The sequence below is a fragment of the Chaetodon trifascialis genome, chromosome 14 (assembly GCF_039877785.1).
Source record: "Chaetodon trifascialis isolate fChaTrf1 chromosome 14, fChaTrf1.hap1, whole genome shotgun sequence".
Classification (NCBI taxonomy): Eukaryota; Metazoa; Chordata; class Actinopteri; order Chaetodontiformes; family Chaetodontidae; genus Chaetodon; species Chaetodon trifascialis.
The window spans coordinates 24,158,508-24,174,611 of NC_092069.1; the positions used below are offsets into that span (position 1 = coordinate 24,158,508).

General features: G+C 48.1%; 1 protein-coding gene across 2 annotated transcripts in view; it reads right to left on the minus strand.

The window, feature by feature from the left end:
* The window catches only part of atrn (attractin), a 114,732-nt gene that overhangs the window by 67,770 nt on the left and 30,858 nt on the right, over positions 1 to 16,104 (minus strand). For both annotated transcript variants that reach the window (XM_070979907.1, XM_070979906.1), the window contains exons 12-21: positions 12,779 to 13,023; positions 11,424 to 11,545; positions 10,436 to 10,574; positions 9,771 to 9,952; positions 7,469 to 7,688; positions 6,724 to 6,909; positions 4,670 to 4,915; positions 2,903 to 3,040; positions 1,577 to 1,670; positions 552 to 604 (exon numbers count right to left, since the gene is read on the minus strand). In XM_070979907.1, the coding sequence (XP_070836008.1) occupies positions 552 to 604; positions 1,577 to 1,670; positions 2,903 to 3,040; positions 4,670 to 4,915; positions 6,724 to 6,909; positions 7,469 to 7,688; positions 9,771 to 9,952; positions 10,436 to 10,574; positions 11,424 to 11,545; positions 12,779 to 13,023 (1,625 nt within the window). The remainder of the gene's footprint in view (positions 1 to 551; positions 605 to 1,576; positions 1,671 to 2,902; positions 3,041 to 4,669; positions 4,916 to 6,723; positions 6,910 to 7,468; positions 7,689 to 9,770; positions 9,953 to 10,435; positions 10,575 to 11,423; positions 11,546 to 12,778; positions 13,024 to 16,104) is intronic.

Here is a 16,104-nt window from a genome sequence, read left to right on the forward strand (position 1 = left end):
CAGGCCTGCTCAGAGAGGTTAGGAAAGCACGCTGGACGGCTCGAGTCCACTGCAGGTCAAGCTTAAAGATGGAGCCGGTCTGTCGACTCCACCGTCGTTTAGAGCTCTTTCTGTACTTCTTCTTATCGGATCAGAAAATAATGAGGAAGGAGTGCTTGAGGACAAGGTCGGCTATAAACTCTGTCAGATGTACAAATCTCACATCCACGCGGTTACAGTCTAAGTTATCACAGCTGGCGAGAGTAATAATGACAAGAGGCGAATGTGCAGCGCGGTGCGGTGTGAGAGGACGACGGCCTTCGAGAGGCTCCGCCACATTCCTCTACGATTCCCTTTCATCTGCTTTCCATTCTTCCACCTGCGGCTTGTTTTTAAAAAACCCTGTTTCTCCTCTCGCACATCAAACTACTTTGATTTAAGAGCAGTGTAAGTGTCTCGGCATTGATCCGGACAGGTGAGAAGGCCTCACTGGTTTCTTAATGTGAACGCCCCCCCCCCCCCCACACCCTCCCAGCGCCTCCATTGAAGCTGCTAATTGGATTTCCACTTACAGTAGCATGTTCCTTTGAGGGGGTTGCCTTGGTAGCGGTTCTCAACTTCACACCTGAAGGAGACGAGCGGAAGTGAGGCGAGACATCGGGAAAAGACAGCGAGAGGGGGAGACAGAGGGGGAAGAAGGTGAGTTAGGACGGGTTCACTGCGGAGGGAAATCAGCTGATTTGAGCTGAGCTAACAGACAGCAGAGGAGTGGAAAACTCACCAACAGACACCTTCAGATGACAAAAACTTCCTATTTCATAAGACAAAAAAAAGCCTAATTTTCATACTGATGACCACTCACTTCTGAAACTGTATCTCCAGTTTTTAATGGGTTTTGGGAGCTCTATGCTAATGAAGGCCAGGGTTAAGATGATTGCTGCTAGCGCTAATGAACAGCTGCAGCTACAGCGCGCCAATAAAAAGAGAAAGAAACGGAGGGTATTAAGTCTTCTCTTACAGTCTCAACATATTAGCATGCGGCCTTGCAGGTCTTTTATAAATTAGGTTTCTTAAAAATATATATATATGTTGAATTTCAAGTGTTTTTCGCACATTAAAAAAAGTACTTTTGAAAACATGCAAATACAGACTTTTTTTACATGTCTATGATGAGCATGAACTTTCTCCGCAGCAGTGATGATCTGCTGCTTACTAACACTACTAATAATGAAACAAATAAATAAAACCCTCTTTTTGCACATTATCTTGTGTTTAATATGTAAGATGATCATATTTTACTCCTAGTATTGATGCTACTGGAGACCAGTGATTGACATCCACACATCTCAGCTGATAAGTTACGTGCCTGACCCCCAGGTTCCCAGAAGTTAGAATTAAAGTTTCAGAGTTCATAAAAAACGCTCCTGGAAAAAGTCCAGCGATGAAGGACGGCCCTCTATAGGCCGAACATGCGGTGTGATGGGCACATGGAGAAAAATAAAGCTAAACCACATCCTCCCACCCAGAGTTTCACGCTCAGATACGACAGTCTGCAGAGCAAGCGGAGCAGAGAGGAGGAGGTAAAGCTGAAACTCACAGGTGGCAGCGGTCTCCTTTGATGCCTTTGGTGGTGCAGAAGCACTTGCCGTTGTTGGGGTTGCACATGCTGGCGTGGCCGTTACACTTACAGGCTGAACAAAAGACAAGAAGCACGAGAAACAGTTAAAAATCAAACCGCCAACGAGGTTCACATCACATTTAATGGCTGCTGCAGAGCGCTGGGTGTGTGGTTTCATGTAGAGCCTGACAGGTTACGCAACGCGAATGTGAGCTCTAGAATATCGTCGACTGTAAGCTGCTAATGTGCTGTTTTCAGTGAGCATAAATAATAAAACAAATATTTTACTACGCTGTAAACCGAGTAAATCTGGTTCAACATTCACCCCGAGGACGACAGCAGACGAGAAGTTTTAACTAAATAAACTACATGAACGCACTTTGACACAGTTGTGGCGGGTTTGATGGCAGCTCTGCTTCCCTGAATGTTCCCTGTGTGCCGGGATGCAGATGTTCCCAATTCACCCTCACTGAACATCTGGTTTTACTGGTTTTTTCTACTCCGCTGGATCACACTCCTTTCTTCAGCGAGGTCAAGACACACAGCCGATGTCCGATGGCAAAGACATGATCGGGTTCCCCCAGGAGTCCCCCGGAGCCATCCTTTTCAGAGCGGCTCCCAGGGACTCTGAAACGCTGTCGGCCACACGGGCTCAAACAGCAGCGAAGCCTATGTGGAGCTGCCAGAGGTGACTCCACATCCCAGCAGACAGCGTTTGGTTTGGTGATTCTGAGGACGGCTGGTTGGACAACAAGCCATTGCATGATTTTATCAGTACCTACATGTGTTTTACCTTAATTATTCGTTCTTTTGGCTTCTGCCGGCACCTCCTCCAGAGTCAAACTGATCTAAGGAATGTCATGATTAACTGTGAAGCAAAACGAGCCTCTTGAGGAGACTTTGCTTTAAAAGAAGCATAAACAACAGATGCGTAACGCTGGCAGGTTGAAGATATGCAGAGAGGCTGCTTTATTGATCGGCTGTCACTGATGCAGAACCAGGTAAATGTATGTTCTGGAGGATAGCAGGAATTAGCGCTCCAAAAAAGGGAAAGAAATCACAAAGCATACACCGTGGCTGTAAGATATCTGCTAGATTAAGCTGTCCAAGGAATGGACGCCTGATTTCTTGCCCGATTGACTGACTGTGGAGCGGAGTAAATCTTCAATATCCCACGGGACCGCTTTACTGTGCGCCCAGGAATCGGGAAAATGGCCGACATAAAACTGAATTGTAAAATACTGACAAGTTAAATGAAGCCGTGTACGGAGAGGCCGACTGACTGATTTAGCGGCGGGTACTCACGCTGGCAGCTGCCCCCATTGGTCGGATCGCCGTAGAAGCCGGAGATGCAGCTCTCGCAGTGCCGGCCGGTCGTCAGGTCCTCGCACTTCTCGCACACGCTCTCGTTGACGCACTGGCTGTGACCGTTACACTGACAAGCTGCCAAAGAACAAAGTGAAAAAACGGCTTGAGTAAACAGCCTCAGGCACAAACATTAACGAATCTGTTTGTTAATTTTCAAGCACAGGCAGAGACGTGCGGTCTGGGATCTGGATGAGGTCCGAACTGTCCGCTGGAGCTGCATGTGAGGTCCTCGTGACAAACGGTGTCACTCTGACACGTCTACGCCCGTCAGGGTCATCTGTCAAGACTTACTACACACAGCTATTAAACTGAGAGGTAAGAGGAACCACAGCGGCTCACTGGGAACTGCTGCTGTTTAATCTGTGAGTGGGAAAACATTTTCAGACTGTTACACAATGACGTGGGACCATGAAGCCGGGCTCGGGCTGCAGGAGGAGGAGGAGGAGGAGGAGAAATATGGTCCCTGGTCTGGACCCTCGTTTGGCTCAGATCATCCAGCCACGTGACGGTTCACAGATCCAGTCTCAAACCTCCTGAACTGCTCCAAACTCGTGAGGGCCGTGCCGATAGTTTCAAACATGTTTGATGTGTAGGAGTTAAAATGTGGTTGATTGCGTCATTACTCTCTGAGCGGGACCCACACAGCCAATGAGAGAGCTCGGAGACCCGGAGCAGCTGATGATGTTGCCAAGCAACGGCAAGCGTTCTAGCCCTTGAGGCTAACGTTAGCGAGCAGACTCCTGCTGACAGATATTAAAGCTGGCGGTTAAAATCTCACCTCCAGGTGTGGCTGAAGAGAGAAGCTGTGCTGACGGCGTCTCCTCAACGCGCTCTCATCCTGACTCTTCTGCCTGCTTACTCTCCCTGCAAAGCTTCACTACAGCAAGCTGTTGCACCACCGCCTCCATTTTGCCTACATCTGCTTCTCCATTAGGTCACATGGGAAAGATGCGCTGACACGGCGCACCGCTCCCCGTCGTCTGATGATCTTACCATCCTGTCGAGCGTGATGCGCCGTTATTCAAATCTCGTGTGTGTGCACGTTTGAGACTTGAGAGAAGAACATCTGTGATGCTTCTCCTCACGCAGCCCGGCTTCAGAATCGGTGAGGATTTTAAAGCTCCTGCAGTCTGAGCCCGGCTTTACGGGGGCACTTCGACGATTTCACACGAGGATCTGTTCGCTCGTCACGAGGAGCCGTTCAGCCTGAGAAAAGAGCCGCATCGTGCTTTCTTTGGCTCTGACAGGAGGCTTTCAAAATTTAAAAAAAACAACGCTGATGGGTTAACTCAGCTCGTTCTCAAATTTGGTTTTGTTTTTTTTAAATCTACATGAGAAACTGGACAACGGGGCGCATCACAGGAAGTGTAGGATTCACTGGAGACTGAACCATACTGAAGACTAAAAGTCATGAAATCTCGCCATCTGCTGCTTCGATTCTGACCTTTTTCAGTGTCTCTTGTGAGTTTCTGATCTTTATGAAAGTGAAATACTTAACTGTTCTTTGGAAATGACATTTATTTTGGAAGCGAAGCCCCTTCAGAGCTATTAAAAAATCACCTCTGTACTTCTCATGGCACGTAAACGGACCTCCATGTGGAAAAGTCTTTAAGTGTAAATACACTTACAGACATAGTGCTTCTTCAATACCTTAAAAAAATCATTATTTTCATATCAGCACATCTCAGATGAATTCTCCCCTACCTGGGCAGTGGATGAAGGACCAGTTGTATTTGGCCTCCCCGGGGCACATGCTGGCGTTGAGGGCAGGCTGGGGGTTGGCGGGCAGGCCGGGGAGGGTGGACGGGGCCGGCACGGAGGTCTGGAAGGGCCCGCGATACGAGCCCTCGATGCACTGCCCTTTGCCCGTGTTGCTGGGGTCGGTGCACCACCCGCAGCCCGGCTGGTCCAGACACTGGCCACATGTTCTGTACCCAGAGCAGTTCTCCGCTGCAGCAGAAACCACGCAGGGTATTAATTACTGTCAGGTCTGATATCAGTGTTGCTGATGAAAGTCAATACTTAATAGTATAAAAACAGAGCTGGCAGTGCTTCCAGAGTCAGGCTGTTCCGCTAACTTGTGCTTCCCAGTCGCTTTTTTGTTGTTTCATCTACGCTGTCGTGCTTTATAATACAGCTAAAACATGTTGCACTTGCTCAGGTAAATACTAATCAATCAATTACTGTCCTTTGAAACTAGCAGCCCCATCAATAAAGGGATAAGAGGGATAAGTTTGTTCCTGGGCGTTAAGGGTCCAGCCTTTTGAAAAGTGTTAATTAGCATCACAACTGCTGCTGGCTCTACAGCTAATTCAGCTCAGCCACCGCTTCCCTCCACCTGCTCTCCACAGATATTTGCCTACATTTGAATTCCTAACTCTCAGCCCCCCGGGGGGTTTCTCTGCCTATGGCTGTAAGCAACAGTTTGTACTTAATTGACCTGCCAGGTTAAATAAATGAAACTGTTTTCTGCTGCGCCGCACAAAAACAAAGCAGCAGCCGGAGAGCGAGTTATCAAACGACTAAAGCAGATTATTAATCCCCATCTCATCTGCAGGAGAGGCCACAGTTTAATGCGCCGGGCTAAACGAAGGTCATAACACAAACAGTTAAAGATGCTCCGCTCCAGAGAGCCACACTTATTGAACATGTCGCCTTTTAGCGTCTTTTGATGAAGTCTGATGGAGATCGCAACACATGCTCAAGTGGTTAAGAACATTAGCTGCAACCGGAGCGTTACGTGAGCGGACTTCAGATTTCTGCCTTTACTTTGAGTTTTTCTCCTTTTATAGATTGAAGCTCGTGAATCCTGTCTGGTTTGCATGCAGGCGCTGCAGCTTTATCGGAGGTTTAAATAGCACGCTGCAGCGCACTAGCGTTTTGTTCATGCTAGCGGCGGCGATTTGTTTGAAATGCACAGAGAGATCTGCGCGTGCTTGAAACTAAACAGTGAGCAAACGCTGCAGAGAGGTTTGTGCACTGAGGAACGATGAAATCAATCCTCCGTTTCCCAAGAAGGTTCCTGAAAACGAGCGAGCGAGCGATTTGGTTCTAATCACGAGGAGAACAGGAACATCCTTAAAAGAAAAGCTTCCATTCAACGAGTAAATATTCAGATGTTACTGGAAACTCAATCCACCACACATGAAGACATGCCTGCATGCAGACTCAGCTGCACCGACTCATAGTTCACACGCAGCTTGTTTGGACCAGTTCTTTGAAACCTGGAGCGTTTCACCTGCAGGTCTGGTTCTGCATGTGGGCCATCTGAAGAACTATCCTCATGCAGTTCTACAATTAGCAGTTAGCAATGCACGCTGCTGGTGTTGTATAATGAAGAAGAAGAGACGGCGGAGGAGGAAGAGTTTTGAGGAGAAACTCCTCGGTAATCTGTTACTTGTGTTTGGAGTGCCTCATTGAACTCTGAACTCCTTACATCATTTATAAAGGAACACCCGACACCTCTACTGCTAACATGGATGCACTCAGTGCCCAAAATAGCAACGGCAGAGGGGCAACGTCTCGCCACGGGGTTTTTAAATAACTTCTTCTGAGATCACTTCTGTATTTTAATAAATGTCTCGGAGGTTTTTACTCTGTTATGAAAGAGCCTGAACGGAATAAATTACATTTTTCTGTATTACATGTAATGATGTAATAACGGGAAATGATTTTCAGACTTCTGGTGTGGTTTGACAAAATAAAAGAGTCACAGAGTCAAAAAATAAGCGTGTGAATTAATCTGAGAGATGCCTTACGTGGACAGCTGTTCATGGTGTACCACTCCATGCACTGTCCGAAGGGGAAGGAGGCCACGTAGGCGTTGGAGTCGACGCACTGCTTCATGTTGCTGCACCACATGCACTCGGAGCTGCTGCTGGTACACTCGCTGCAGGTGGTCCTCATGGCGCACGGCGTCCGACACTGCTTGGCGCTGTGGTTGGCTGAGGAACGACAAGTTCATGAGCGAGTGCATCGATTTTCAGGACGGACCAGTGGGAGTCAAAGCTCCTCTGGTGATGTTCTCCCGCTGAGCTCAACTGGACGCCATCAACAGTGTTACTGCTGCACATAAAAGTCGATCTTCAAACACTTCCTGGTGGCTCAAACGTTCAGAATTTGGATCTGTTTGCCACAGCTAACGTGTAATGCTAACAGACGTGATGATCCGTCCCTGCTGAAATCAGTCTATTCTGGGTCTAGACTGTCTCACAAGGCCGGGACAGAAAAACTAGCATGTCAGACCTTTTGGCTTCAAGATGTTGACATTTTACCATTTTCAATCCTTCATGTCTTTGTCCCCATCTGCCACGTTAGCTTAGCATGCCATGAAAGGCCGCAGGCTACGATTGGTCAGTGTTCAAAGCGTAGTCTGACATTTATCGCAAACAACTCACGGCAGGAACTTAAGATCACCTCATTTGACTGAACGTCTGAAAATCCAGTTTGAGCTCAGCGTTAGATGTTTATATAAAATGAATACATGTTCATATTTGAGCCCACCTGGCCGCTCACACAGGCTGCCGTTCACCGGGTTGATGCAGGTTTGCGCCTTCAGTCCGCTGGACGCCGGCTCGGCCAGGTAGCCGCAGAAGCCGGCGTCGCTCGGCTCGCCAGGCAGCCACTGCAGGGTGGTGTTGGTGAAGGGCGACATGTCCTCCCAGCACCAGTACGACACGTTGATCTTCCTGAGCCCCACCCAGGGCGTCACTGTGGCTTTGTACTGCAGACACACAAGTCAGGAGGAGGGTTTCAGACAGGCCTCTTTAAAAACTCATGATCTGATCATGACAGAGGAAAACCTTTCTGATCGAGTGTCTGTTCGCTCATCTTTTCACTTTAAAGCTTTGTTAAAAAGGTTGACAGCAACAAATTAAGTGCTGATTACTCACTAATGAGACATCTGATGAAAATCCAAAACAGATTTAGAAGTTTTTTTTAGTCAGAAATCAAAACTTTGGCCTGATGACGAGCAAAACAAAAAGGAGCCATATTTGATCAGTGCTGACATGAATCCCCCGGCCGGCCTGAGCTGCTATAAAAGCTGCTTTACTTCACTTGACTTGGGAGGCTCTGTTATCCATCCCATCTCTAATCAATGGCCGCGCTGTTGCAGTCGTAGTAAACAAAGAGAGCTCGATCTCCCTCAGACGTGGGTCGAATTACTGTTCCGTCGAGATTTAATTGCTTTTCTTGGATTGATGGATCCTGTCTGGAAATAGTGGGAACTGCTAAAGAGCACGAACAGTGTCGATGTACGACTCGTGAAGCGTGTTTCGGAGTCTCTGCACTCACTTGGCGTCTTACTGTCGAGCCGGACAGCTTGAACAGCAGAGTTAAGTTTGGTTTAATTCTTCATCTTTACACACACACTGACCGACAAGTGAATTCAGACCAGCAGGGGAAATCTAAGTGGTTTCATTAGCATGGATGGAAAACGCTCATCAATTCCAGTAAGATCTGTGGGATCGGGCTGCAGCCGTACACGACGCCATGTTTCAGCTCAGTGGACTGTCACAGCTGTGCTCTCTGACACACTCGGGATTATGCAACACTTTCAGTGAACCGTGGAGACGCAGAGTGAGATATTTAGACAAATTCAGCTGTGATTAGGCCAATAATAAGCCCCTGGCCATAGAAAAATCGGCTATTAATTCAGAAAATGTGATAGTGTGAGATCTATCTTAGCAGAGGCCTTTTTGTCGAGGCCTTTCTGGGTATTCTGCACCTTATTTTGTGAGTAATCAACTGATTGATTAATCATCTAGGGTGAAAAAAAGCCGACTGCAGAGGCCAGAGTGAGGTGTGGTCTGAAATCTGAACAATAAAAATATTCATTTTACGATGATTTACAAAGAAAAGCAGATAATCCCATTGAAGAAGCTGGAACCAGAGAGCGGTTGGTTTGTCATCGTCGTGAATTAACATTTGGGAATCAAATCAAGTTAAATCAGGCTGCTCGACTCAGTGCAGCTGAGAGTCTTCATTTAAACCCCAAACCAACACTCTGGCTCGATCCAGCGTACAGTGAATATATTGCATGTAGAAGCTTATGCTGGATTTCTTGATTGTCAACATCACAAGGCGCCAGGAAGAAAAGGGAGCAGGATCAAAGCTACGAGGCTAAACACACATCTTCAAAGACAAACGCGTTGAGGATTTCTTCAGTCGAGCATGTGCGCTGCTTCTCACGACCAGACAAACGCTGCTTTTTCTGTGTGTCACAGCACTGCACACGATCCCGTCGCACACACGTATGTGCAGCCGTGGGACCAGCGTGCGGTGACGTACGCGGCGACCCGCGATGGTCAGTCGACTGCTGGGATAGATTTCTGCATGTTTGCTCTAACGGAGCGAGTGAGACGTCTGATCTCTGTTAATGGAAGATTTGTTTCACGGTCACTGAAATTACAGACAAAAGAGTCGAAGCAGAGCTCACCTGCGGATGAAAAGAGCTTTCAAAGGAGGGAAACTACCACAACGACACCTGAGATGAGGCGGTAAATAAAGATGGCTTCTTTGTGCACGTTTGTAGTTTGTCTCAGCTCTTCGTCTCTTTGCTCTGTACTGATGAACCTCTGCTTCAACACGGTCATCAATCTGTCACAGAGGAGTCTCTCTGAGCAGCTGCTGTGATGTTGATGTGATCTTCTTGCGGGAATTATCCAGCTCACCTCCAGCACTCTTTGTGCAGCTCGGCTGTTATCCACACCTCATTCGCCGCCGGTGTGACGACCCAATTTCCCCACGGAGAACATTTAACTTCCTCTGATCTGATAACGAACACCCGCCCCCTCCTCCTTACCACCACGCTCATGATCTGCAGCTCCTTCAGGACAAAGTCCACCTTCTTCTGCGTGGTCAGCGAGGCCAGGACGGCGTTGTGGCTCCGGCAGGCCAGCTTGGCGTTGTCGTACGAGTCCTTCGCCGTGATGAACTTCAGACACGAGTTGCCCACCAGGTGCCAGCTTTCACCGCAGACGTTTTCTGGAACGGAGGGAAGAGACGAGGAGCTGGTTGGTGCTGCAGACGGTAAACTGGCAGCAGGTCAATGAGCTGAACTGAGATCTGTCTTTTTATCCTCCGTCATTATCTGTACACCTGTCAATACTAACTGATAAGAGGTGTGATGAGTGAGCAGCTCAGGCCTCAACACTGAATTTCACAGATTTCAAACGTCTGAGACAATTCTGAAAGAGTGTTTTCTCTTCTCTATCAGCACTTTAATCTTCCAGTCTCTTCTTATATGAGACCCAGAGGCTTGGAGTCACGGCCCAGAAGGCCCAGTGCGACTGTAAAACATAAGAGGGTTAACTACATCAATGTCACCCTAAAACCTACCCGGCGACACGGTGCTGTACTGTGAGGTTTGGAATAAAAACGAGCATCTGTGTAAATGACAGCCAGGCTCGAGCAGGTGACGTGATGCAGCTCATTTTCCACATATAAACATGCACAGGTGACAGCTACCTGGCAGCGAGATGCACTCCTGGTTCCGAAGTTCCCACTGGCAGTTCTGGTCCACAGCGCAGCTCTTGCAACTGGTTTTCTTGTTGCACACGTATGAGGGGTTGTCCTTGGGGCAAACTTCGTACTCCCCGATGGCCCCCTGGGGAGAGGAAGTGGGAAATAACAGGCGTCAACCCTCCGGAGCACGAGCACCTCATTACACTTCATGCTGCATAAATGACAGCCGTTCATATGACGCGAAACGGACTCAGTACGAGCAGAGTTTCACGAGGAGGATTCATGAGGCTTTCATTGAAGTCTTTGAGGACATAATGAGAAGGAATCTTATTATGTCCAAAATGAAAAGAGTTTTTTTGTCTGACAATGCAGCTGTTTGAGGAGAAAGCCAGATTATCACATGAATTACATTTCCAAATAGCTGCAGTCAGACAGACTGACCCTTATTAATCAAAACAAGCGCAGATAAGACTCCTGCAGGAGACACATGAACTGTCACTGGGTGTCGTATTGACTGTAAATAAGTGAGTGCTTCATATGTGATCTGATCTTTCCCAGTTCATAAGGTGTAATGACCCTCGGTGGTCAGATTCACTGGAAGCAGCAACAGGAAGCCGAGCGTTCATCAACCTGTTCTTCAAAGATCTTGATCAATCATAATAAATAAATAAATCTTAAGGTGACACTTCAGCCTGTGTGGCAGGAAAAAATTAAAGACTGGTGTCTTTTATTACAGAGCATTTGGAGATTTAACCGTTTTCCATCTGAAGGTGAAACGAGGACGTGATCGTCCTAACGTCAGGTCTGAAAGCACCGCAGCATGAAGCAGGTGTTAAGGTTCAAAATAACCAATCGATCAGGGTTTCCCCCAGAAAGCTGCCAAACACAGGTGGTAAGTTCAGCTCTCCCTCTTCAAACTGATGTTCCTGCTTTAGCTGCTAGTTACTGAAGGACAGCTTCTAAAGCTTTCACTGCTGGTCGGCTTTCTTACCGAGGCGGAGGTGCAGTTGCTTCCCAGAGACACACACTGCACTGAACACCACTGGCAGCCGTTGGTGTTTGCAGTGCAGCTGTAGCAGTCTGTGTACTGGTCACACCTCTCGTTATCAGCATCTGCGAAGCGTGGAATTAAAAACAGTGAGTGTGACAGACATGAGAGTTAGCCCACTTTCGCCTCTTGCTATTTGTTCAGATTCTAAATTATTAGTTGGAACTTAAGTGTTTGGTGTTGATCTATGAAAGCACAGGGAATTTATTGAGCTCTTTCTCATTTCTTCTTCTTCTTTGGTAGCTTTAAGTCATTGGGATTCTGCTGCGCTCAGATCAGTCAACGCTTCCTGATCAGGACGTTTCTTCTGGGGAAACTGGGGCAGGCCGACTGCCAGGCAGCAGCGGAGCACAAAGGCCTCCCCGGTATTAAATGTGCCTTAAAGAAATTCTGGGGCGCAGTTTCCATCTGCCGGCGCTTCTGGAGGCGCCGACGCCGGAAAATGAGCCGGTCGCGATGGAGAGGGCGAGGAACGTTTGTGACAAACGGCAGCAAACAGAAGAGAAGTCTCAGCAGGAAGCGGAAAGACCTGGCTGAACTGTCCCCGATGATTACCACACACACACACACACACACACACACACACACACACACACACACACACACACACACACACACACACACACACACACACACACACACACACACACACACACACACACACACACACACACACACACACACACACACACACACACACACACACACACACACACACACACACACACACGTATATATCGAGGGCAGTAGAACCTGAGAACTGGGACACGCTGTCATTCTGGAGAAAAAGTGCTCACTTCAAATGTGTTTATAGGACAAAACACACACACATACGCACACACCTGCACACACACTCAGCAAGGCAGCATCTAACAATCAATGATCATTACCAGCGTGTTTTCGGACGCCAAGATGGATAAATCGCTGACATCGGCACAGGAAATGGGTCGTTTTCTGGACTCATTTCAGGGCTGCAGCTATTTTCATTATTTCAACTGTTGAACGGCAGAAAATCTGGAGCTCGAGGTGCTGTTTTACAATATCCAGTTCAGATATCAAATATGTTGCCATTTTGGCTCGAACGACACAAAAACATGAAGCCTCACACACACATGCACTCACACACACACATACACACAGTCTGGCTGCACCCGTCATCAGGCCTCAGTGTGGTGAATGCAGGTGAGTTCTGCAGACACTCAAGAAAAGACAGCAGGAATCTGAAATCATCTCAGATCGGCTCCGCGTGGTCGACCTGCTCCAGTGCAGGAAGTCAAAGCGACGGCGGCGTCACCTACACGATCGTGTGCTGCAGGACGCCGGCAGCTGCGGCTGCGGCTGCTGCTGCTGCTGCTGCTGGGTTGCGACGGCATTGCTCTCCCAGGGCAGGCAGGTCTCCTGAGTGCTGTTCCAGACGCACTGGATCCCCGGCCAGGCCTGGCCGCAGGACGCTGCGCCGGAGAAGGCCGAGCAGCTGGGCGAGGTGTACATGAGGACGTCACTGAGCAGCAGGCTGTTGAAGCCGCCGAACACGTACATCACGCTGCAAGACAACAGAGCAGAGAGGCGGTTAGAGGGCTGCAGGGCGAGGTGGGGCAGAGAGGGAAGGGGCTCAGGAAGTGAGGCGAGGCTTCGACCTTTTGTGTGCAGTAAGAGCCAGAGAAGCTTAGTGCGAGCGCTCTTCCTCCTCTGTGGGCCTCAGCCCATCTTCTAAACCCCCTGCTGTGTGTGTGTGTTTAGATACAGGGGCTAGGGCAATTCTGAACATCTTCCTCTGCTGGCCTCTGTTCAGCTGCTGGGATTAGTGTGTGTGTGTGTGTGTGTGTGTGTGTGCGCTGGTGGCAGCAGCTGGGACGGGCGGATGGGTAATTTGCACCAGTCTGATCATTCGTCCCTTCGGATGGCGGAGGGCACACATCAAACTGTTCGTTCTGGACGTCCCGCTGAGCTCACGGATCGGGAGGAGGAGAGCGCGGGACCACATGAAAGAGGAGCGAAGGACGGGCCAGACGGCGAAAGGATGCGTGAGGACGCGTCGGCTCGCCCAAATTACCGAACGCATTTTCTCATTAGAGTTCATTCAGTTAACGGAAACTCGTCACTGCGACTAAACAACGTGCAAAACTGCAAGACTTAAATGCAACCAGAAAATATGAAAACTTAGACAAAATCTTTATTTTCACAGACAAAAAATCCAGCTCACACTGAGCAGAGTCAGGACTCGGAGTGACTTAAATCAACAGAAAGGAACGAGCTGATCTTTAGACCCATTTCTGTTACAGTGAGGCTGAGAATGAACCGAACGCTTGGCCTGGAAATAGACACATTAAGGCTCTAAAAGGGCTGCTGGTGAGGTCTGAACTGACGTTTTAAGTCTGCAAAGGACTTAAAAAGATGATTGTGATGAATGAATGGACAGATGAATGGATGACAGGACGTACAGCCATAACCTTCAAAGAGAGCACAAACAAACAACAAAACAACTAATATATATGATAATACGTGATAAAAATATGAGCAGGAGTCCAAATAAGCAGAAAGTGACGCGCAGATGCAGAAATGTTTTTATTAGAGATGTTCTGGAAGTCATTGAGGAGGCAGGACGAGTTTAAAGGAAGCCTGTTTCGGATCGTACGGGGCCTGGACGGCCAAAGCGCTGCTCGCTCTCTCCTTTAGCTTTAAGTCCACACCAGAGGATTGTCTGCAGAGTTTTGTAGCAGATCTGAGGTTGGAAGTCGAGCGTAGTTACATGTGGGCAAAGAATGCTGGAGGCAGACCTTGAAGAGCTTTAAAAGCAGAGTAAAACCTTAAAAATCGATTCTGAATTCAGCTGGAGGTCAATGCAAAGAGGCTGCAAACGGGTTTACAGCGCAGCGCTGAGGGTGACGTCGCTTTGTTTGTCTGACTTACTGATGAGTGAGCGACGAAGGTTTCCTCCATATTTTCTTGCATCGTGAGTATTTTTCTTTCAGCACGCAAACTGAAACTTAACTTTGAGGAACTTCTGAGAGCTCAATGTCTGAGAATACTTTGGCTTCATCCTCCATGTGAGGCGAGAAACAAGAAAGAATTGAGTGAAGATCAGCTGAGCTGCAGGCGTGTTTACACGTATGCATGTTTTGTGGGCGCTTGTTTTACACAGAAACGCACAGATTGCTTTTCTGACATTATTATTAAAGAAATTCAACATGCAATTTCTCTTCTTTTGTGGCATTCTAACTGCATTAAACTGCACAGAAGACATTTCTGAGTTCTCCCTGCTCACAGCTCACAGCCGTGACTGTGGAGGTGAAGGTGAAGACGAGGCCACGCCGAGCAAAAACGCAACAAGAGCAAAAAACCGACTGGTTCAGAGCGTTCATCAGAAAAGAAAAAACTTTACTGATGCCGCGTCGGGGAAGTCTTCTTGTTACAAAAGCAAGAATAAAAATGGAGATGTGGACCATAAAAAAGGATACAAAACAAATCAAATATACAGATGCACGCTACACACAAGCAGAGCATAAAGGTGATGCTGCCTCGAGAAGGACGGCTCGGCTTGAGGACTGTGGTTTAGAGCAAAAGGCAGCTGCACACCCACGAGTGACCAAAGAAACACACAAAAAGCCAAAGAAAAGAGGTTGGAGCTGCTGTGACCAGCCGCCACTCTTGCCGCGCCATCTTGAAATTAACTGGGACCAACGTCGTCTCCTTCTCGCCCTCTTCCACCGTGCGGTTTGAAAGGCGTGCTGTAACGTCCTTTTGACCTCTCCTCATCAAACACGCTCTCAGCTCTCAGCTCTGCCTTCGCTGCGTGAATCTGGACGAACGAGCGAACGGACGCACTCTTCACTCTTAACCGCTCCGGAGGAACAGAAGTCGTCGGCGAGGCCGGCGATTGGTGTTTGTATTTGATGTGTTTCTCACAAACAGGATGTAGAATTTAATATGGATGGCGGTGTCTCGCTCTGCTGGCAGTGCAGATAATACTTACAGATGAGTCATCCCTTCTGGCCGCGGCACCAGCGCCGTCACAATCTATTCATATCTCAGACTAATAATGAAATGTCATGTATGAACGCACAGAGGATTATTTTCTGAGGTAACAAGGTTTCTTTCAGCGGTTCTGTCTCTGTCACTTGTCCTTGCTTCCAAGTGTTTGCCTTTTCCCCGACGCTGCCACAGACTTTATAGTAGGTTGGCTCGAAAGCAATATTTTCCTTTGTTAAGTCCGAGAGTTAGAAGACTGGAAAAAAAGCAGCGTGCAACAATTCCCACTTCGCTTTTGCGAGTAAATAGGAGTCAAGAATGAGGCGTTTTCAGTCTGAGTGCATATCCAGTTTTAGAAAATAACCATCTGCACGCTGGAAACTCGACGAGTCGGTTTGGAAATAATCAAAATCGATGGTCATGATCTCAGCGTGCAGATGAAAAGTTGGCACGTGTTGATTTGGAGATCTTTGAGCTTTCTGTGTGAAATTCAACACCTCTGTTCCAGCCAAGGTTTCAATTCAATTCAATGGCACGGTGGAGCAGTGGTAACATTTTTGCCTCACAGCTCGAAGGTCCCGGGTTCGATTCCCGTTTGGGTGCCGGGGGCGTGTCCTCCACCATGCCTTCGGCAGCTGCTGCTCGAGGAAAAAGG